The sequence below is a fragment of the Ornithorhynchus anatinus genome, chromosome 5 (assembly GCF_004115215.2).
Source record: "Ornithorhynchus anatinus isolate Pmale09 chromosome 5, mOrnAna1.pri.v4, whole genome shotgun sequence".
NCBI lineage: Eukaryota > Metazoa > Chordata > Mammalia > Monotremata > Ornithorhynchidae > Ornithorhynchus > Ornithorhynchus anatinus.
This window is the reverse complement of record NC_041732.1, coordinates 104193177-104215697: the sequence shown is the minus strand read 5'-3', so window position 1 is coordinate 104215697 and position 22521 is coordinate 104193177. Positions and strand designations below refer to the sequence as shown.

Genomic DNA, 22521 nt, shown 5'->3' with positions numbered 1-22521 from the left:
CGGCCGGCCGGCTCCGCGCCGCCCACGCCCTCCCTCCGCCCCGGCCCGGGGTCCGCCCCCCACCCCCCTTCCCCTCCTCCCTCGAGCTCTATCCCTCCCTCTCGTCGACGCGCTCGGCCACGCCGCTCCCCGAGGAGTTAGACGACTTGTCCCGGGTCACACGGCAGGCGAGCGACGGGCGGGGACTCCAACTCCGATCCCGTGACTCCCAACCCCACGCTCGCCGCACGGGATCGTCGCGCTGCTGCCCGCCTCGGGAGCGTCGAGGCCCGCCGGCCGGCGCCGGCCCCCGCCCGCCCCGAGCGGCTCTCACCTGGCCTTGGGCTGGGTCTTTTTAGCAGCCGCCTCGCTGGCCTTCACGGGCTCGGGAAGCTTCGCGGGCAGGGGAGAGTTCTGGACAACCAACGGACACGCGCGGGCTCGGATCGGTCACCGGCGGAGGCTCTGAGCCGCCCCGCCACCGTGACCGGGGCCCGGGAAGGCCGGGGCCGCCCGGCGGGAAGACACGGGCCTCCCGTCGGGAAGACGGGCCTCCCACTGGGAAGACAGGGGTTGCCCTTAGGGGCGACAGAGGCCACCGGTCGGGAATATGGCCTCGCCCACCCAGGGAGACAGGGACCGCTCATCGAGGAGACCGGGACCTCCCGTCGGAGAGCCAGGGCCCGCCCTCCGGGAAGAAGGGAGGCCTCTTGCCGTGGAGGCCGGTGCCGCGCACCGGGAAGAAGGGGATCGCCCGCCAGGAAGACGGGAGCCGCCCGTTGGGAAAACGGAGGCCTCCCTTCGAGAAGACGGGAACCGCCCCCCCGGGAAGACGGTGCCTCCCCTTAATGATACGTAACCGTGAGTATTCGTTGAGCGCTCACTACGTGCCAGGCGCTGTACTAAGCGCTGGGGCGGATGGCGGCAAATCAAGCCGGATACAGTCCCCGTCCCACATGGGTTCACGGTCCCATTCCCCATTTTCCAGACGAGCGAACTGAGGCCCGGAGAAATGAAGCGACTCGCCCGAGGTCCCGCGGCGGACAAGTGGCGGGGCCGGGATTAGAACCCAGGACCTTCCGATCCCCAGACCGGGCTCCCTCCGCTACACGACGCTGCTTCCCTTCGGAAGCCAGGGACCGCCCGCCCCCGGCCGGCCGGGTTTGCGGGTTCGCTCCCGGAATCGGCGGGTAAGAGAGGCACCGGGAAAGCCTGACTTCGGGCCAGGGTCCGGGTGCCGCAGTCTGACCGCGAGCCCCCCTAGGGCATCACCCCTCTGGGGACGGCAGACTCCCTCCGACGTAGCGGCACGGCCCAGTGGCTTAGAGCCCGGGCCCGGGAGTCACAGGGACCTGGGTTCCAATCCCGGCTCCGCCGCTTGACTTCCGTGCAAACCACTCCGCTTCTCTGCGCCCCGGTTCCCTCGTCCGGGAACGAGGGCCGCGAGCCCCGTGTGAGACGGGGCCCGGGCCCACTACGGCATTCTGCGTCCGGTAGGCGCTCGGCACAGAGTCTAACCACAGAACTCTGCCCTCCCTGGGCGCCCGACAGATCCTAAACGAGGAAGGAACATTAATTAAAAACGAGGCTTTGGTTCCTTCTCTATCCGCGCGTCCCTCTGAGGGGAGTCTGGGCTCCTGCCAAGAGCCGAAGGCCAACGCGGAGGACCCAAGTTATTTTAAGACGGATTCTATACTCCGGGGGCGGGAGGGGGGCGGTTCTGCGGAGACGCCCAGCTGGAGAGCGTCTCTCTCCGAGGGAGATTTCTTCCTCCCGCCGGGCCCCGGGGCCAGCCGGCGATTCCGCGTACCTGGACGTTCGGAACCGGGCACTCTCTCCGGACCAGCTTAAAGGAAAAGTAGGACACCTGATAAATATCCGGCCTCTTGTCGGGATCGGGCTCCAGCATGTACCCTGAAAGAGACGGAAGTCGACAGTCAGGAGAAATCCCGACCGGTCCCCTCGCAAGGCGTGGCTCGGTGGAAAGAGCCCGGGCTTGGGAGTCAGAGGTCACGAGTTCGATTCCCGGCTCTGCCACTTGTCAGCTGGGTGACTGTGAGCGAGTCACTTTACTTCTCTGTGCCTCAGTTCCCTCATCTGTAAAATGGGGATTAACCGTGAGCCTCCCGTGGGACGACCCGACGAGCCCGTATCTACCCCGGCGCTTAGAACAGTGCTCGGCACACAGTAAGCGCTTAACAGATACCAACGTTATTAGTATTAAGGTTGCCGTGGTAACGGCATCCCGCCCCCACCCCCGGCCAGACTCTCAGCTCCCTGAGGGCCGGGATCGTGCTCGCCCACTCTACTGGCCACCAACTCTAGTCGCCTCCCCAGCGTTCAGCACAGTGCTCTGTGAGCCCCACGCGGGACAGCGACTAACCTGACCACCTTGTAATGATAATTGTGTTATTTGCTCAGTGCTTACTAGGTGCCAAGCACTGCTCTCCGCGCTGGGGGAGATACGAGGTCATCGGGTTGTCCCACGCGGGGCTCCCGGTCTTCATCCCCATTTTACAGATGAGGGAACCGAGGCACAGAGAAGCGAAGCGATTTGCCCAAAGTCACACGGCTGGTAAGGGGCAGAGCCGGGATCAGAACCCACGACTCCGACTCTCAAGCCGGGGCTCTCGGCACGCAGTGATCGCTTAAGGGATATCATTAAAAACCCGAAATAGAATGAAAGCGCGCATGACTTCCGAAGTCGGCCGGCACGGGACACCGTGCGTGGATCCCGGGCCTCTCTCTATGACGCTCGAAAGAGCTTAACGAATATTGCCTCGTTAATCCTCACTAACCCCCCGAGGCAGCGGCCCGGCCCACCCGTGACCGTCTCCTAAGGCCCGGAGGGAATCGCAGTGGCCGCCACCCCCTCCCCCTCGGCATCTGCCCCGGCTGTTCGGAGCCGGACCAGTTTCCCATTTGGAAAGGGAACGTTCACCCTTTAGGGTTGGGTTGTACTTTCCCAAGCGCTTGGCACGGTGCCCACGGTGCCCACGGTAAGCGCTCCATCGATACGACTGACTGACTGACTGACTGACTGAATGAATAGGCCCTAGAGACGCAGGTCCCATCACCTCCCTCTGAGGCCAATTCCCACGAGTGAATGACTCTACCTGGGAAATAACATTACTCCAAGCAGCTTCTCAGGGATGATTTCCCAGAAGCTGGGATTAAGTTCCTGCTGGGTGTGTGCTGTGTGTGTGCGCGTTGGGGGGTGGGGGGCGTCTCTCCTCCGTCAGCAGAGAGACTTCACCCTCCCTCTCCTTCCTCTGCCCTGCAGAAAGAAGCCCAGGAGCGCACACACATCTCTCTTTCCTTCCTTTTCTTTCTTTCTCTCTCTCTCTCTCTCCTCTCCCTTTTCTCTCTCCTCCTCTCTCCTCTCCCTTCTCCCCTCTCTCCTCTCCCTTCTCCCCTCTCTCCTCTCCCTTCTCTCTCTCCTCCCTCTCCCCTCTCCTTTCTCTCTCTCCTCCTCTCCCTTCTCTCTCTCCCCCTTCTCTCTCTTCTCCTATCCCTCCTCTCTCTTCTCCTATCCCTCCTCTCTCTTCTCCCTTCTATCTCCTCCTCTCCCTTCTCCCTTTTCTCTCTCCTCCTCTCTCCTCTCCCTTCTCTCTCCCCCCTCTCCTCTCCTCCTCTCCCCTTCTCTCTCTTCTCCCCCTCTCCTCTTCTCCCCCTCCCTTTTCTCTCTCCTGCTCCCCCTTCTCTCTCTTCTCCCCCTCTCTCCTCTCCCTTCTCTCTCCCCCCCTCCTCTCCTCCTCTCCCCTTCTCTCTCTTCTCCCCCTCTCCCTTTTCTCTCTCCTGCTCCCCTCTTCTCTCTCTTCTCCCCCTCTCTCCTCTCCCTTCTCTCCTCCTCCCCCCTTCTCTCTCTTCTCCCCCTCATCTCCTCTTCTCCCCTCTCCCTTCTCTCTCTCCTCCTCTCTCCTCTTCCTTCTCTCCTCCTACCCCCTTCTCTCTCTTTTCCCCCTCTCTCCTCTCCCTTCTCTCTCCTCCTCTCCCTTCTCCTCTCCCTTCTCCCTTCTCCTCCTCTCTCATCTCCCTTCTCTCCTCTCCCTTCTCTCCCTCTTCTCCCCCTCTCTCCTCTCCCTTCTCTCTCCTCCTCTCCCTTCTCTCTCCTCCTCTCCCTTCTCTCTCTCTCCTCCCCTCTCCTCTCACTTCTCCCTCACCCCCCCCCCCCCCAACCCCATCCACAGCTAAAGAGAGCTCCTCCCAGGCAGGGTGGCTTTTCCCAAAGGGAAGAACAACATTCCAGGGAATTTGGGCACAAAGGATAAGTGATAATATCAGTGATGATGATGACGATAATGATGATGATAATGGTATTAACTGTTAAGCGCTTACTATGCGTCAGGCACCGACCGTAGTAAGTAATGATGATGGCATCTGTTGGAGGAAGTGGGGCGGACCCAGTCCCTGTCCCACGTGGGGCTCACAGTCTCGTCTGCTGTGTGACCTTGGGGAGGTCCCTTCACTTCCCTGGGCCTCAGTTCCCTCATCTGGAAAATGGGAATTTCGCCCCCGAGGCCCCCCCCCACGCCCCACCCCTTCCCCCCCCGCCTCGCCTTCCGAGGACACCCTTCTTTCGCGACCCAAATTCCGAGGGGGGTGGAGGGGCTCCCCGCTTCGGGCCCGGAGGAGAGGGAGGAAAGGCGGATACTCACTTATGAGGCAGTGCATGTCCTGGGAATACCGAGAATTATCGGGAATGGTGAAGTTCCCGTCGCAGATCGCCACCTGGCTCTCTCCGAAGGGGAGGGTGAAGTAGCATAATTTATACAACAAGCAGCCCATGGCCTGAAGGCGGAAGAGAGAGAAAGGGAGGTCACTCAGTGGCAAGACCCCAGGTGACCTGACCCCCCTCCCGGAGCGGGGCCCTCTCCCCCCCACCCCCGGACCCTCGGCGGACGAAGCCGGGACTAGGACCCGGGCGTCCCGGCTCCCCGGGACGGGCTATTTCCCCCAGACCCACAACGGGTAGGGCCGGGACTAGACCGCGTGGCTCAGTGGAAAGAGCCCGGGCTCGGGAGTCCGAGGTCACGGGTTCGAATCCCGGCCCTGCCACTCGTCAGCCGTGGGACCGTGGGCGAGTCACTTCGCTTCTCTGGGCCTCAGTTCCCTCATCTGCGAAATGAGGATGAAGACTGGGAGCCTCACGTGGGACAACCTGACGACCCGATGACCCCCGTAATCTCCCCCAGCGCTTCGAACGGCGCTCTGCACACAGTAAGCGCTTAATCAATGCCATTATTATTATTAGAAGCCGGCTGACGTCGTTCTGGCCGGCAACTGCTAAGAACGGCCCTCCTCAGGGAAGCAGCGTGGCCCAGCGGGCAGCGCCCGGGCCTGGGAGTCGGAAGGTCGTGGGTTCTAATCCCGGCTCCGTCACTTGTCGCCGCGTGACCTCGGGCGAGTCGCCCCACTTCTCCGGGCCTCGGTTCCCTCATCTGGTAAATGGGGACTGGGACCGTGAGTTCCACGTTGGACAGGGACTTTGTCCAAGCTGATGTGCTTGTGCCCACCCCGGCGCTCAGTACTCTACCCGGCACTTATTAAATCCTTAACAAATATCAGAATTATTATTATTAATTATTGGATCTCTTCCCCCCCGCAATCCACAGTGGGGTCCATGCCCCCTTTCGCAATCTCCCCCCCACAAGAAAATCACAGACACCTCAGAATAAGCAGACTGTAACATGGCCTAGTGGAAAGACCTGAAGGCCTGAAGACCTGAGTGCCAGTCCCCGTTCTACGGTTCGTCTGTGTGACCTTGGGCCAGTCTCTTCACTTAATGTTGGTATTTAATAAGCGCTTACTATGCGCCGAGCACTGTTCTAAGCGCTGGGGGAGATACAGGGTCATCAGGTGGTCCCACGTCGGGCTCCCGGTCTTCATCCCCATTTTCCAGATGAGGGAACTGAGGCCCAGAGAAGCGAAGCGACTCGCCCACAGTCACCCAGCTGCCGAGTGACAGAGCCGGCATTCGAACCCGTGACCTCGGACTCCCAAGCCCGTGGTCTTTCCACTGAGCCACGCTGCTTCCCCTCCTGCGCCTCACTTCCCGTGCCTCGGTTTCCTCATCTGTAAAATGAGGATTCATTGCCTGCTGGCCCTCCTCCTTAGCCCGGGAGCCCCGCGTGGGACCCGGACTGTGTCCGACCTGATTATCTCGCATTTACCCCCGGTGCTCAGGTCGGTGCTTGGCACCTAGGAAGTGCTTCATGAGAACCCCTAAGCGGTAGGAAGGTTGTGGTTTAGGTGGACCGAGCTACAAAGGCCCTCAAAGTCTAGTCTTTATAATTTCGGTATTATGGTATTTTTTAAGTGCTTACTACGTGTCGGGCACTATACTGAGCGTTTGTTGCCATGGTACCCTACTGCTTTTTGAGTCCCGTGAAGGACAGGGACTATGTCCAATAATGATGTCATTTGTTAAGCACTTACTATGCGCCAAGCACTGTTCTAAGCCCTGGTGTAAACAATAATAATAATAATGTTGGTATTTGTTAAGCGCTTACTATGCGCCAAGCACTGTTCTAAGCGCTGGGGGAGATACAGGGTAATGGGGTTGACCCCCGGGAGGCTCCCAGTCTTCATCCCCATTTTGCACATGGGGTCACTGAGGCACCGAGAAGGGAAGTGACTTGCCCGAGGTCACACAGCTGACGGGTGGCGGAGCCAGGATTAGAACCCGTGACCTTCTGACTCCCAGGCCTGTGCCCTATCCACTACACCACGCCGCTTCTCTAATACAGTGCGTGGGACACAGCGAGAGCTTAACCAATACCCCAGTCATTATCATCATACTGTGACATATTCACCCAAGCGCTCAGCACAGTGCTCACCACATGGCAGACTACACGCCCCTGAGGGCAGAAATCATGTCCACCGCCATTACCGTGTCTATATTTCTCTATTTTGACGGTTTCGATGCCCGTCTACTTGTTTCGTCGTCTCTCTCCCCCTTCCAGACCGTGAGCCCGTCGACGGGCAGCGATCGTCTCTGCTGCCGAACTAAACTTTCCGGGCGCTTAGTACGGTGCTCTGCACACGGTAAGTGCTCGATAAATACGACCGAATGAATGAATGCTGGATGCAACTCTCCCAAGCGCTTAGTACGGTGCTCTACAGGCAGCAGGTGCTCGATACCTACATCTAACGGGAAGGTTTCTACGAGTGGCCGTCGCCCCCAGGCCGGACGCGGTCGACGGGACTGACTAAGCGCCCCCCGTTCCTCTCCTCCCGCTCCCTTCTGCGTCCCCCCGACTCGCTCCCTTTCTTCGTCCCCCTCCCGGTCCCGCATCCCTCGTTTCCTTCTTTCTATTCGTGTCTGCCTCCCCCTCCAGACCGGCAGCTCGCCGGCGGGCAGGGAATGCGCCCGTCCTATTGCCGAGCGCTTAGTACGGCGTCCCGCACCCGGTCGGCGCTCGGGAAATACGGTTGACTGGTTTGACACTCACCCAAATGTCCGCCTTGGTAGTGATGGCTTTGCCGCTGTAGAGGTTGATCATTTCGGGCGCTCGGTAGGAAAGCGTGGTGTACCTACAGACGCGACGGGTATTCGGCCCACGGGGCCGAGGGAGGGGGGATCAGTACGGTCCGCCGCTCGCCCCGCCCTCAAAGCCCTCCCCAGATCACGCCTCCTCCAAGAGGCCTTCCCTCCCTCACCCCTCATTTCCCCCTCCTAGCCGCCCTCCCTTCTGTGAGGGTCCTCGAAGCCCTTCGGTCCTCTCATTCGTTCACTCCTTCATTCATTCCATCGTATTTACTGAGCGCCTACTGAGTGCGGAGCACTGTACTAAGCGCTTGGGAGAGGACAACAGAACAATAAACAGACACAGTCGCTGCCCGCGACAAGCTGACGGGCTAGAGGGGGAGCCGGATATTAGTAGAAATAAATAAATTACCCCAGAGCTCTTCTGTCCCTAAGTAGGGCCTAGCAGAAAGAGACCGGAACTGGGGAGTCAGAGGACCTGAGTTCTAATTCGAGCTCCGCCACGTGTCTGCTGTGGGACCTCGTGTGTCCATCCATTAATGGCACTTGATAAACGCCTACTACGATGGTGACATCTGTGACTGCCTACGACTGTGAGCCTCACGTGGGACAACCTGATGACCCTGTATCTCCCCCGGCGCTTAGAACAGCGCTCTGCACACAGTAAGCGCTTAACAGATACTGTTGATATTTATTGTTAAGCGCTTACTATGTGCAAGGCACTGTTCTAAGCGCTGGAGAGGATACAAGGTGATCGGGTTGGCCCACAGTCTTCATCCCCATTTTCCAGATGAGGTCACCGAGGCCCAGAGAAGTGAAGCGACTTGCCCGAAGTCACACAGCTGACGAGCGGCTGAGTCGGGATTAGAACCCACGACCTCTGACTCCCAAGCCCGGGCTCTTTCCGCCGAGCCACGCCGCTTATCACGTGCAGAGTCGAGTGCGCTGCAGCAGAATTGGCGGGCACCTTTTCTGCCGATAACGGGCTTACGCTCTCCCAGTGCCATCTGTATCGCCTTCTCCCAGGTACCGGATACGGTGCTCTCCACACAGTAAGCGCTCAATACATAACGGGAATTATGGTACCTGTTAAGTGCTCCCTATGTGCCAAGCACTGTTCTAAGCCCTAGGGTAGATACAAGTTCGTCAGGTTGCCCCACGCGAGGTTCACGGTCTCCATCCCCATTTTCCAGATGAGGGAACCGAGGCCCAGAGAAGTGAAGCGACTTGCCCAAGGTCACGCAGCGGACAGGTGGCGGAGCAGGGATTAGAACCCAGGTCCTTCTGGTTCCCAGGCTCTGTCCATTAGGTGAGTGCCTGCCCAAGCATTTCTTCTGATTACTTGAGTTGTCAGTCTTTTTACGCCTGGTTCCTCTGGAATGGAAACTCCCCGTGACCGGAGAACGCATCACTTCTTCGGACTGTACTTTCCCAGGAGTTTAGTACAGTCCACTGCACCCAGCGGGCGCTCAATAAATACCTTTACGATCACTTCAACTTCGGGCAAGCCGGGAAGTAAATACAACGTGGCCTAGTTGAAAGAACATGGGCCTGGGAGTCAGAGGACCTGGGTTCTATTCCCGACTCTGCCACCTGTCCGCTGTGTGACCTCGGACAAGATCTGGGTCACCTGTCTGAGCCTCAGTTTCCTCATCTGTAAAATGGGGATTCGACATCTATCCTCCCTCCTTCTTTGTAGGGCATGCGTCCGTATGTCCTTTTATTGTACTCTCCCAAGCGCCCTGCGTACGACGAGCGCTCAAGAAGCAGCACGGCTTAGTGGAAAGAGCCCGGGCTCGGGAGTCAGAGGTCGTGGGTTCTAATTTAGCCTCTGCCACTTGCCAGCTGTGCGACTCGGAGCAAGTCACTTAACGTCTCTGTGCCTCGGTGACCTCATCTGGAAAATGGGGATTAAGGCCGTGAGCCCCACCTGGGACAACCCGATTGCCTTGTATCGCCCCCAGCGCTTGGCACAGAGTAAGTGTTTAACAAGGACCACGTTAATTTTTACTATCACCACCACTAAAAATACGCTTTGTCCATAGTATTCCACCTTCCAAGTTACATTCGCCGATCGCACGCCCAAGGCCTCGATGAATCTACTGTTGTTTCTTATTCCGGAACGGTGGCCTTCGGTCAGGGAGACGTTGGAGGTCTCGTACCCACCCGGCTCCCCCGGACAGGCCGTCCCCGTGCCGGTCACCTCAGACGACACCCCCCCGCCTCCCCGGGGAACGGGGAGGTCACGTCCGCCTACCGCCCCCGAAAATCAAGTCGTCCCCCAGAAGGGCAGCCGCCCCCGACACCCACGGCCACCTACTTCTTGATCTCGTCCTCCACGGCGCTCACGCCTTCGGCCTGGGGGTTCTGGAACTTGTTGGTGGCGCTGCCAAAGTCGCACAGGACGTAGTGGCCCCGATCGTGCAGCAGAATGTTCTCCACCTGGAAGACACCCCGTCCCGCCGTCCCGTTCGGAGCGAGCCAGGCTTCCCTGCCTCCCGAGAAGCTCGGCCCTCGGGCCGAACGGCAGCTGGCTGTGCGTCCTCTGCCTCGGTCGGAAGTTCTGCTCCGGGGCCAAGTAGCCAAGAAGCTCTTCCCCGAGGCCAAGCGGGGGCTGGCCGGCCGTTCCCCGCCTGGAGGCTGCCCGTCCGATCCCCTCCTCACGGGAACCTCTGCCCTGGGCCAAGCGGCAACTGGCCGTCCATTCCCCGCTTCACGGGAGGCTCTGCCCCGGGGCCAACCGGAGGCTGACCACCCGATTCCTTGCCTCGCACGAGGCTCTTCTCCGGGCCAAGCGGCGGCTATCCGTCCATCTGCTGCCTCACAGGATGCTCCACCCCGGGAGAAGCGGCAACTGGCCGTCCGTTCCCCGACTCACGAGGAGCTCTGCCCCGGGGCCAACCGGAGACTGACCGTCCGATCCCCACCTCACGGGAAGCTCCGCCACGGGGCCAAGCAGAGGCCGACCATCCGATCCCCACCTCACGGGAAGCTCTGCCCAGGGGCCAACAGGAGGCCGGCCATCCATTCCCTGCCTCGCAGGAATCTGCCCTGGGCCACGCGGCCATTGGCCACCCATTCTCTGCCTCAGAGGAAGCTCCGCCCCGAACCAAGCGGCGACTGGCCTTTCATTCCCGATAGGGAAGCCTAGGGGATGGAGACCAGGAGGAGGCAGCTCACTGTTAGCAAAATAACGGGACTAGGGGGTAGGGAGTGGTCCCTAAAGAGCTGCACTCCACGAGAAGTTCCAAATGCCTTCGGGGAAGACCCCTCATTCAGTCGTTATTTTTTCAATCATAATTACTGAGCACTTACTGTGTGCAGAGCGCCGTACTAAGCCTTTGGGAGAGGACAATACAACAATACACATTCACCTTCCCTGCCAACAACAAGCTCAAAGTCGAGAGTGGGGGAGACAGACATCAATATAAATAAATAAAACTACAGAGCGGGGAAGAGCAAAGGGAGCGAGTCAGGGTGACGCAAAAGGGAGTGGGAGATAAGGACAAGGGGGGCTTAGTCTGGGAAGGCCTCTTGGTGGAGATGGGCCTCCAATAAGGCTCTGAAGAGGGGGGGGAGAGTCATTATTTCTCAGATTTGAGGAGGGAGGGCGTTCCAGGCCAGAGGCGGGATGTGAGCCAGGGGTCGGCGGCGAGACGGGCGAGCTGGAGGCCCGGGGAGGAGGTGAGTGGCACCAGCGGAGCGGAGTGTGTGGGCTGCGATGGAGAAGGAGGGAAGCCAGGAGAGGCAGGAGGGGGCAAGGGGATGGACAGGCTTTAAAGCCAACGGTGAGGAGTTTTTGTTCGATGCGGAGGCGAACGGGCCACCAGTGGCGTTTTTTGAGGAGCGGGGTGTTACGTCCTGTTTGTTTTTGTAGAAAAATGATGTGGGCAGCAGAGTGAAGTAAGGACTGGAGTGGGGAGAGACGGGAGGACGGGAGGTCAAAGAGGAGGCTGATGCAGCCATCCAGGCGGGAGAGGATGAGAGACTGGATTAACACGGTAGCCGTTCGGCCGGAGAGGAAAGGGCGGATTTTAGCGATGCCGTGACGGTGCTACCGCAGCACTAACTCACGTCGGTGTCCGGAGGGGGCCGGAAATCAGAGTCGTGTCCGTCTCCCCGCTCGACTGTAAACTCCTTGAGGACAGGGACCATGTCTACTCAATGTATCCTACTCTCCCAAGCTCTCAGTACAGTGCTCTGCGCCCAGAAGACTGTAAGCTTCTTGAGGACAGGGACCACGTTTACTAACTCTGTTGTCCTCTCCCAAGAGTTTAGGCCAGCGCTCTGCACACGGTAGACTGCAGCTCCTCGGAGGCAAGGAGCATGTCTACTCAGTCCACTGTACTCTCCGGAGCATTCAGTACAGTGCCCTACACTCAGCCGACAGCAAATTCCCCAAGGGCAGGGATCGGACTTTCTTGTCTCGTGCCGTCGAGTCGTCTCTGACCCAGAGCGACGCCGGGGATGCATTCGTTCAATCGGTCGTATTTAGGGAACGCTTACTGTGTGCGGAGCGCTGTACTAAGCGCTTGGAAAGTGCAATTCGGCACCAGACAGAGACAATCCCTACCCAACAACGGGATCACAGTCTAAAGATTCGAGATTCTACAGTCTTGATTCTATTTATTGCCATCGTTCTTGTCTGTCCGTCTCCCCCGATAAGACCGTAAGCCCGTCAGAGGGCAGGGCCTGTCTCTATCTGTTACCGATTTGTCCATTCCAAGCTCTTAGTACAGTGCTCTGCATACAGTAAGCGCTCAATAAATACTACTGAATGAATGAATGGATTGTTCCCAGGACACCCCACCTCCTTCGGCAATCGTGGATCCACAGAGTTTTTTTGGGAAAAACCAGGCAGTGGTTGACCATCGCCTCCTTCCATGCAGTAAACTCGAGTCTCCACCCTCGACTCTCTCCCGGGCCGCCGCCGCCCAGCACGGGGGAGTTTTGACTTGTAGCCGATGGCCTGCCGCTCGCTAGCCACCGGCCGCGCTGGGAATGGACTGGACAGGCCTCTGCTCGACTCTCCCTCCCACAGTCGAGACTGGTAGAGGACTGGAAACTCTCCAGGTGCCACCCTGTATTGTATTCTCCCAAACTCTCAATACAACGGTGTACATACAGAAGAACTTCAGCTCCCCGAGGGGAAGGATCGGTGTCTGCTAAGCGTATTGTCCTCTCCCAAATGCTCAGTACAGTGCTCTGCACACACTACCAGTTCCTGGAGGAGAGGGATCGTGTCTACCAACTTTTCTGCACTCTCCTCAATAACAATAATAATGATGGTATTTGTTAAGCGCTTACTTTGTGCCAAGCACCGTTCTAGGCACTGAGGTAGATACAAGGTAATCAGGTTGTCCCACGTGGGGCTCCCGGTCTTCATCCTCATTTTACAGATAACAGAGGCACAGAGAGTGGCCTGCCCAAGGTCACCCAGCGGACAAGCGGCGGAGCCGGGATTAGAACCCACGTCCTCTGACTCCCAAGCCCGGGCTCTTTCCACTAAGCGACGCCGCTTCTCAGTACAGTCCACTGTTGGGCAGGGATTGTCTCTATCTGTTGCCAAACTGTACATTCCAAGTGCTTAGTCCAGTGTTTTGCACATAGTAAGCATTCAATAAATACGATTGAACGAACGAACGAACGAAGGAATGAATGAATGAATGAATGAATACAGTACAGTATTCCGCACACAGCGGTTGCTCAGCAAATCTACCGGTTATTATCATCAAACGTCGGAGAGCCGCTTCCGATTCGTAGCGACTCTATAGATCTATTTTCTCCCGAACGTCCTACCTCCTGCCGTAATCCATAACCTTGCTTAGCGGTTCTTCCGTTTATCCTTGTTATGGTTTCTACCCATCTAGCCGCCAGTATTCCAAGTTTTCCCGGGACTTTTCCTAGCATTAGCGTCTTCTCCAGAGAATTAGTCCTCCAGGCGATATACCCAAAATACGCTAATCCAAGTCGGGTCACCTGGCCTTCCGAAGACCACACTGGCTCAACTGATTACTTAAAACTGTCCTGTTTCCTCAGTGGAAGGCCAGGCTATGCCTTCCTGAGAAGCGGTGTGGATTCAAGGTTAGAGCCGAGGTCTGGGAGTCAGAGGGACCTGGGTTCTAATCCCGCCTCTCCACTTGTCTGCTGTGTGACCTCAGGCAAGCCACGTCACTTCTCTGGGCCTCAGTTCCCTCATCTGTATGTTGTCGTGTTTTTGCCCGTCCGTCTCCCCCGATTAGACTGTGAGCCCGTCATTGGGCCGGGATCGTCTCTATCTGTTGCCGAATTGTCCATTCCAAGTGCTTAGTCCAGTGCTCTGCACATAGTAAGCGCTCAGTAGATACTACTGAATGAATGAATAAAACGAGGATTAAAACTGTAACCCCCTTGTGGGACAACCTGATTACCCTGTATCCGCCCCAGCGCTTTAGAACAGTGCTTGGCACATAGTAAGCGATTAACAAATATCATCATCATCATAATATTATTATTATTATTATTATTAATGGAATTTTTTGTTTGCTCTCCCTGCTCAACCGGAAGGGTGAAAGAAGTGGCTCGGAACCGATTTCACTTCCTGGCCTTATGCCGGGGGACAGCCCCTCCTCCACGGGTGCGTTTCAGATCCCTCAGTAATCTCTCATTCAACCCACGTATTCATTCTGTCACCAAATCCCGTCTCTAAGACCTTCGCCACATCGCTAAAATCCGCCCTTTCCTCTCCATCCAGACGGCTACCTCATTAATCCAGTCCCTTATCCCCTTCTACCTTGAGTACTGCCTCAGCCTCCTCGCTGACCTCCCTGCCTCCTGTCTCTCCCCACTCCGGTCCGTACCGCACTCTGCTGCCCGCATCGTTTTTCAACAGAAACGTTCAGGACCCGTATCCCCCCTCCTCCAAAAACCGGCGGTCGCCCGTCCATCCCCGCATCGGACGGAGACTCCTCACCATCGGCTTGAAAGTCTTCAATCTCCTCGCCCCCTCCTACCTCACTTCACGACTCTCCTACTCCAGCCCGGCCCGCACGCTTCGCTCCTCTAACGCCAACCCACTCACTGGACCTCAACCTCATCTACCTCGCTGCCGACCTCAAGCCCACCCCCCGCCTCCGGCCTGGAAAGCCCTCCCTTCTTCGTATCCGACATTCCCCCGCTGCCCCCTTATTGAAGCCTTACTGAAGGTCCATCTCCTCCAAGAGGCCTTCCCGGACTAAGCCCTCACTTCCTCTCCTCCCACTCCCTTCCGCGCTGTCCCTGAACTTGGATTTGTCCCCTTTAGTCACCCCTCCCTCAGCCCCACAGCATTTACGTCCATATCCGTCATTCATTCATTTCTATTAATGTCTATCTCCCTCTCAGGTCAGCAAGCTCGTTAGGGACAGGGAACGTGTCTCCCAACTCTGTTACGCTGTACTCTCCCAAGAGCTTAGCACAGTGCTCTGCACTGGCAACACGACTGACTGATTTATTGAGGGTCATCAGCAACGTTGTAGAGACGGCGCTGTGGTGGGACCCTCCATCTACCCCCACAGTGAGTCTGCCGGGGAAGAGCTGTCAGTGGATTTCCGTCTCACACTATGAGGAAAATGAGAAGAAATGGGGGATAAGAATGAAGGCCAGGAAAGCACCCAGGTTTGGATAGGGGTGCCCTGAGGGTACCTCCACACATCCACTTCGGGGAGACTGAAGGGAAAGAGCATGGCCTAGTGGAAAGAGCTCAAGCCTGGGAGGAATTTTTTTTTGTAAATCGTACTTCTCAAACGCTTACTATGTGTCGAACACTGTTCTAAGAGCTGGGGAACATACGGGTAAATTAGGTTGGACACAGTTCCTGTCCCACAATGGGCTCAAAGTCTTAATCCCTATGTTTCAGATGAGGGAACTGTGGCACAGAGAAGTTAAGCGGGTTGCCCAGGGTCACACAGGAGACAGGTGGTGGAGCCGGAATTTGGACCCAGGTTCTCTAACTCTCAGGCCCGGGGTCCTTGCGCTACGCCACGTTGCGCCACTTGTCTGCTGCGTGAGCTGGGCCAGGACACTTAAATTCTCCGTGCCTCCGTATCCTCATCAATAAAACTGGAATAGATGATAATGTTGGCATTTGTTAAGCGTTTACTATGTGCAGAGCACTGTTCTAAGCGCTGGGGTAGATTCAGGGTCATCGGGTTGCCCCACGGGAGGCTCACAGTCTTAATTCCCAATTTTCCAGACGAGGTCACTGAGGCCCAGAGAAGTGAAGTGACTTGCCCACAGTCACCCAGCTGACAAGTGGCAGAGCCGGGATTCGAACCCATGATCCCTGACTCCCAAGCCCGGGCTCCTTCCACTTAGCCACGCTGCTTGTCATAGATGTCAGTCCTCCCTCCCTCAAACTGTGAGCCCCATGTGGGACAGGGACTGGGTCTAACCCGACTGTCTTGTATCTCTTCCTGTGCTAAGTACAGTGCTTGGCACAGAGTAAATACTTCATAAACACCATTAATATTATTACAGAGCAGGGTTTCCCACAGACAGTAATATGAAGGGGATTAATGCCTTTCTACGATCCCCAAATTTGTGACGGGGGGTAACAGACTGATAAAAACACCCAAAAGAGGTCCTCTCTCCCGTCCTCCCTCCCTCTCAAGTGGGGAAACCGAGGCCGCCCCATCCGGGAGACTTCCAGCATTAGAGGGCTAAGGACTCACCCGGTGGTCATCCAGGAATTAAGCAATGCTAGCCATAAACCTGCCACAGATCCGTCAGCCACGAACGGTGGCCACAGAGCCGCCGGCCACAGAAGCTCGCCACAAACCTGCCACTGACCCGTCAGACTATGCAGTTCCCATCCCCAATTCCTTCCCGCCCCAGGAGAGTACAGGGAAGGAGCAGGGCTACTGGGGTTTCCGCAAGGCATGGGGACTGTATACAATGGGGGGTGGGAACAGGGAAGGACTCGGGGAAGAGAGGCAGGATAGGGAAGCAGCGTGGTTCGGTGGAAAGAGCCCGGGCTTCGGAGTCAGAGGTCACGGGTTCGACTCCCGGCTCAGCCACTTAATGTTGTTCTTTTCCGTGAAGCGCTCACTATGTGCCGAGCACCGTTCTAAGCGCTGGGGTAGACACAGGGGAATCAGGTCGTCCCACGTGGGGCTCACGGTCTTCATCCCCATTTTACAGATGAGGTAACTGAGGCACCGAGAAGTTAAGTGACTCGCCCAAAGTCACCCAGCTGATAAGTGGCCGAGCCGGGATTCGAACCCATGACCTCCGACTCCGAAGCCCGTGCTCTTTCCACCGAGCCACGCTGCTTGTCAGCTGCGTGACTGTGGGCAAGTCACTTCACTTCTCTGGGCCTCAGTGACCTCATCCGTAAAATGGTGATTAACTGTGAGCCTCACGCGGGACAACCTGATGACCCTGTATCGACCCCGGCGCTTAGAACAGTGCTCTGCACGTAGTAAGCACTTAACAAATGCCAACATTATTATTATTATTATTAGGATAGTCCAATGGAAAGAGCCTGGGGCCTGGGAGTCAAAGGACCCGTGGTTCTTATCCCGGCTCCACCGCCGGTCGGCTGGGTGACCGTGGGTAAGTCACTTGACCTCTCTGGGGCTCGGTTTCCTCATCTGCAAAATGGGGATAAAGGCCCTCCCTCCCTCTGGGAGTCCCGTGCGGGACCGAGACTGGGTTTGATCTTCACTTTTCAATTACTACGAGTGGGGAAGCAGCGGGGCCTAGCGGAGCGAGCGCGGGCCTGGGAGGACTCAGGTCCTAATCCCGGCTTGGCCGCTTGTCTGCTGTGTGACCTTGGGCAAGTCACTTCATTTCACAGAGCCTCAGTTCCCTCATCTGCAAAATGGGGATTCGATACCTGTTCTCCCTCCAACTTGGAGCCCGATGAGGGACAAGGACTGTACCCAATCTGATTAACTCGGATCGACCCCGGCTCTTAGGAGTACTCGGCACCCAGGAAGGGCTTAACAAATATAATAATAAATCACCTATCTAGGGCAGGGTCTAGCACTGCTTCTAGCCTACAGTTAGGCCTGACTCAAACCTGCCGTTCTGATTCCAGGTACGGGAGCTGCCTTGGGTGGGGGGAGGAAGGAGGAGACCCGCTGGCTTCCCTCGGGCCTCCGGCTCAGCCCCGAATACGGGCCTCGAGCTTCCTTCAGGCTTTCTGCCCCAGTTTATCTCTGACTATGGGTCCTAAATTTCTCTCGGGCTTCCCGCTGCCAAATTATCCCCAACTGGGGCTTCCCTCAGGCCTCCTGCCGCCAGCTCCCTCTGGCCTCCTCCCACCGGCTCATCTCCAATTATTCATTCATTCACTCAACAGTATTTACTGAGCGCTCACTGTGCGCAGAGCACTGTACTAGGCGCTTGGAATGGACAAATCGGTAACAGATACAGTCCCTGCCCTTCGATGGGCTTACAGTCTAATCGGCGGAGATGGACGGACGAGAACAATAGCAATAAAGAGAATCTAGGGGACGAACGTCTCATTAAAACGATAGCAAATAAATAGAATCGAGGCGACGTACACCTCATTGACAAAATAAATAGGGTGACGAAGATATAGACGGTCGAGCGGACGAGTACGGTGCCGAGGGGACGGGAAGGGAGAGGGGGAGGAGCGGAGGGAGATGGGGGGAAGAGAGGGTTTAGCTGCGGAGAGGTGAAGGGGGAGGGTAGAGGGAGTAGGGGGAGAAGGGGAGCTCGGTCCGGGAAGGCCTCTCGGAGGAGGTGAGCTGTAAGTAGGGTTTTGAAGAGGGGAAGAGAATGAGTTCGGCGGAGGCGAGGAGGGAGGGCGTTCCGGGACCGCGGGAGGACGCGGCCCGGGGGTCGACGGCGGGACGGGCGAGACCGGGGGACGGCGAGGAGGCAGAGGAGCGGAGCGTGCAGGGTGGGCGGTGGAAAGAGAGAAGAGAGGAGAGGTAGGAGGGGGCGAGGGGATGGACGGCCTCGAAGCCCAGAGTGAGAAGATTCTGTTTCGCGCGGAGGTCGACGGGCAACCACCGGAGGAGTTTAAGAAGGGGAGTGACGGGCCCAGAGCGTTTCTGCAGGAAGATGAGCCGGGCAGCGGAGTGAAGAATAGACTGGAGTGGGGAGAGACGGAAGTAAGGGAGATCGGAGAGCAGGCTGACACAGTAATCTAGCCGGGATATTACAAGAGCCCGTAACAGTACGGTACAGTAACAGTTACAGGCCGTGAGCTTCCCTCGGGCGTCCTGACGCCATCTCAGCCCCGACTACATTCTTGGAGCTTCCCTCAGGCCTCCCGCCTCCAGTTCAGCACCGACTTCAGGCCCCGAGCTTGCCCCCCGGCCTCCAGCTCGGCACCGACTAATAATAATAATACTAGGTGCAAAGCACTGTTCTAAGCGCTGGGGGATACGAGGCGATTAGGTTGTCCCACGTGGGGCTCACAGTCTTCATCCCCATTTTCCAGATGAGGGAACGGAGGCCCAGAGAAGTGAAGGGACTTGCCCAAAGTCACACAGCTGATAAGTGGCGGAGCCGGGATTAGAACTCACGACCTCTGGCTCCCAAGCCCATTCTCTTTCCACTGAGCCACGCTCTACAGGCCTGGGCCTTCCCTCAGGCCTCCTGCTCATCTCCGACTTCAGGCCCCGAGCTTGCCTCAGGTCCCCGGCCCCCGGCTCGGCACCGACTACGGGCCCGGAGCTTCCCTCAGGCCTCCTGCCCCCGGCTCGGCCCCGACTACGGGCCCCGGCGCCCCGCAGGATCACCTGTGCCGGCCTTCTGACCCTCTCCCTTCCCTCCGCCAGTTTCCCCTTTCCGTGGAGACAAGGCGGGAAATGGAAGCCGCAGGTGAGAGTGAGAGCAGGGTCGGGAACCTTGAACTGCCAAACCCTGGAAAAAGCCCCCGAAAACCCACGGCGCCCACCCCGTCCTTCTCAGATCCTCCTCCGCGGTGACCCGTCCCCTCCTTCCTCTGCGTCAGACGGGGGTCTGGGCGGGACCAGCTGAGAAGAGAGACGCCTCACTCGTCCCTCCCTTTTTTTTTTTAATGCTACCTGTTAGGCACTTACTCTGTGCCCGGCACTGTACTAAACCCTGGGGTAGATAGGAGCTGATCGGGTTGGACGCAGCCCCCGTCCCATAAGGGGCTCCCAGTTTTAATTCATTCAGTGGCATTTATTTAGCACTTACTATGTGCAGAATACTATACTAAGAGCTTGGAATGGAAGCAGCGTGGAAAGAGCCTGGGCTTCGGAGTCGGCGGTCATGGGTTCGACTCCCGGCTCCGCCACTCGTCAGCCGTGTGACTGTGGGCGAGTCACTTCACTTCTCTGGGCCTCAGTTCCCTCATCTGGGAAATGGGGATTAACTGTGAGCCTCACGTGGGACGACCCGATGACCCTGTATCTCCCCCAGCGTTTAGAACGGTGCTCTGCACATAGTAAGCGCTTAACAGATACCAACATTATTATTATTATTATCATCACAATTCGGCAACAGATAGAGACGATCCCTGCCCACTGACGGGCTTACAGTCTAATCGGGGGAGACGGACAGACGGAAACAACAGCAGTAAATAGAATCAATCCCACGGATGAGGGAATTGAGGCACAGAGAAGCCAAGTGGCTTGCCGGTGATCACGCAGCAGACAAGTGGCGGGGCCGGGATTAGAACCCTGGTCCTCTGATTTTCCGGGCCTGGGATCTCGCCACTAGGCAACACTTCTCTGTTCCTGAGGCTTAGCGATGGCTTCTGTCCTCGGTCCTCGGCCCCAGTGCCCTGAGGGGGGGTAGAGACCTGTAGGGACCCGTGCCCACCAGCTCCTTACGCACGGGCACGGTGGGGTTCCCCGTTGCCCCCCGATGCCTCGGGATTGGGCCAAAAGGAGAGCCGGGAGCCGCCCGAGAGACAGTGACCACGTCCAGCGCCCACCTGGGGTATTCCCTCCCGGCCCTCGGTTCTAATGCCGGCTCCACCACCAATCTGCCGTGTGACCCCGGGCAAGTCGCTTCACTTCTCTGGGCCTCCGTTCCCTCATCTCGAAAACGGGGAAGACGACCGTGAGCCCCACGGGGGACAAGCTCTGCCTCTAACCCGATTCGCTTTTATCGGCGGCAGCGCTTACAACAGGGCTCGGCAGGGATAATGAGGACGGTGGTCGTTAAGCGCTCGCCATGTGCCAAGCGCTGTTCTAAGCGCCGGATGAGAACCCAGGGCCTTCTGGACTCCCAGGCCGGGGCTGTAGCCACTAGGCCGCTCACCTTCAGGTCGCGGTGGATGATGGGAACCTTCCGCTGATGGAGGCGGGCGACGGCCTCACAGGTGTCACAGAAGATCTGCAGGACCTCCGCCTCCGTGAAGCCCGTCTGCAGGTGTTGATTCATCAGATTCACCACTTGGCCTCCTGCACGGGGACGAGAGACGCGAGCGGTCGGTCATTCGTTCATCCGACCGTACTTACGGAGCGCTTACCGTGCGCAGAGCACTGGACCGAGCGCTCGGGAGAGGACACCACGACAATAAACAGACAATTCCTGCCCACAAGGAGCTTCCCGTCTAGAGGGGGGAGACAGAGATAATCATGTTGGTATCTGTTAAGCGCTTACTGCGTGCAGAGCCCTGTTCTAAGCACTGGGGTAGATACAGGATAATCAGGTTGTCCCGTGTGAGGCGCTCAATCTTAATCCCCATTTTCCAGATGAGGTCACTGAGGCACAGAGAAGTTAAGTGACTCGCCCACAGTCACACAGCTGACACGTGGCAAAGGCGGGATTAGAACCCATGACCTCTGACTCCCAAGCCCCTGCTCTTCCCACTGAGCCACGCGAGAAATCAATGACGGAAAACGGACGTAAGTGGTGTGGGGCCGGGAGAGGGGATGAAATAAAGGGAGCAAGTCAGGGCAGTGGTGTTCACTGGGGGCAGAGAATGTGCCTGTTATATTGTTCTGTTGAACTCTCCCAAGCGCTTAGTACGGTGTTCCGCGCACACAGTAAGCGCTCCAAAAATAGGACTGACTGACTGGATTGTAAGCTGGTTGTGGGCAGGAAATGTAACTGCTAGAAACGGCATGGTTTAGTGGCTAGAGCCCGGGCTTGGGAGACACAATAATAATAATAATAATAATAATAATAATAATGATAATGATGTTGGTATTTCTTAAGTGCTTACTATGTGCCAAGCACTGTTCTAAGCACTCGGGGAGATACGAGTTAATCAGGTTGTCCTACGTAGGGCTCACAATCTTCATTCCCATTTTACAGATTCGGGAACTGAGGCACAGAGAAGTTAAGCGACTTGCCCAAGGTCACAGAGCTGACAAGCGGCCAAGCCGGAATTAATAATAATAATAATAATAATAATGTTGGCATTTGTTAAGCGCTTACCATGTGCAGAGCACTGTTTTAAGCGCGGGGGTAGATACAGGGGAATCAGGTTGTCCCTGGTGAGGCTCACAATCTTCATCCCCATTTTACAGATGAGGGAACTGAGGCACAGAGAAGCTAAGCGACTTGCCCACGGTCACACAGCTGACAAGCGGCTGAGCCGGGATTAGAACCCACGACCTCTGACTCCCAAGCCACTTTCCACTGAGCCACGCCGTTCTAATCGCGGCTCCCTCACTGGTCTGTTGTTTAACCTTGGCCAAGTCCCTTCACTTCTCTGAGCCTCAGTTCCCTCATCCGTAAAACGGGGATGGAGACTGTGAGCCCCCCGTGGGACAGGGACTGTGTCCAACCCGATTATCTTGTGTCTACCCCGGCGCTTAGTACGGTGCCTGGCACAGAGTAAGTGCTTAACAAATATTGCAATTCTTATTATGCATGTTTACGCATGTACTTGTGTACGTGTGGATGTATATTTGTGATTGTACGTTTACTTGGATGTGTCTAGTATCTGGTGGGTGGGGGAATACACCCATGTGTTTATCCATTTAGGTATGCATGTGGTTCTGTATATAATAACAACTTGGTTTTCGTATAGTGATTTCACTTCCAAATCCCTCTCACGTGATCTCTCACATTTCTGCCCTCTCGACAACCTTATGAAGTAGGTGGACAGGCAGGTCTGATAATTATCA

The 22521-nt window shown here is 57.1% G+C and overlaps 1 protein-coding gene across 1 annotated transcript in view; it reads right to left on the bottom strand.

Moving 5' to 3' along the window:
- Window positions 1-22521, bottom strand: part of AAK1 (AP2 associated kinase 1) — a 139049-nt gene that overhangs the window by 57623 nt on the left and 58905 nt on the right. The window contains exons 4-9 of the mRNA XM_039912225.1: window positions 20702-20844; window positions 9789-9910; window positions 7434-7515; window positions 4638-4770; window positions 1790-1893; window positions 314-393 (exon numbers count right to left, since the gene is read on the bottom strand). Of these exons, the coding sequence (XP_039768159.1) occupies window positions 314-393; window positions 1790-1893; window positions 4638-4770; window positions 7434-7515; window positions 9789-9910; window positions 20702-20844 (664 nt within the window). The remainder of the gene's footprint in view (window positions 1-313; window positions 394-1789; window positions 1894-4637; window positions 4771-7433; window positions 7516-9788; window positions 9911-20701; window positions 20845-22521) is intronic.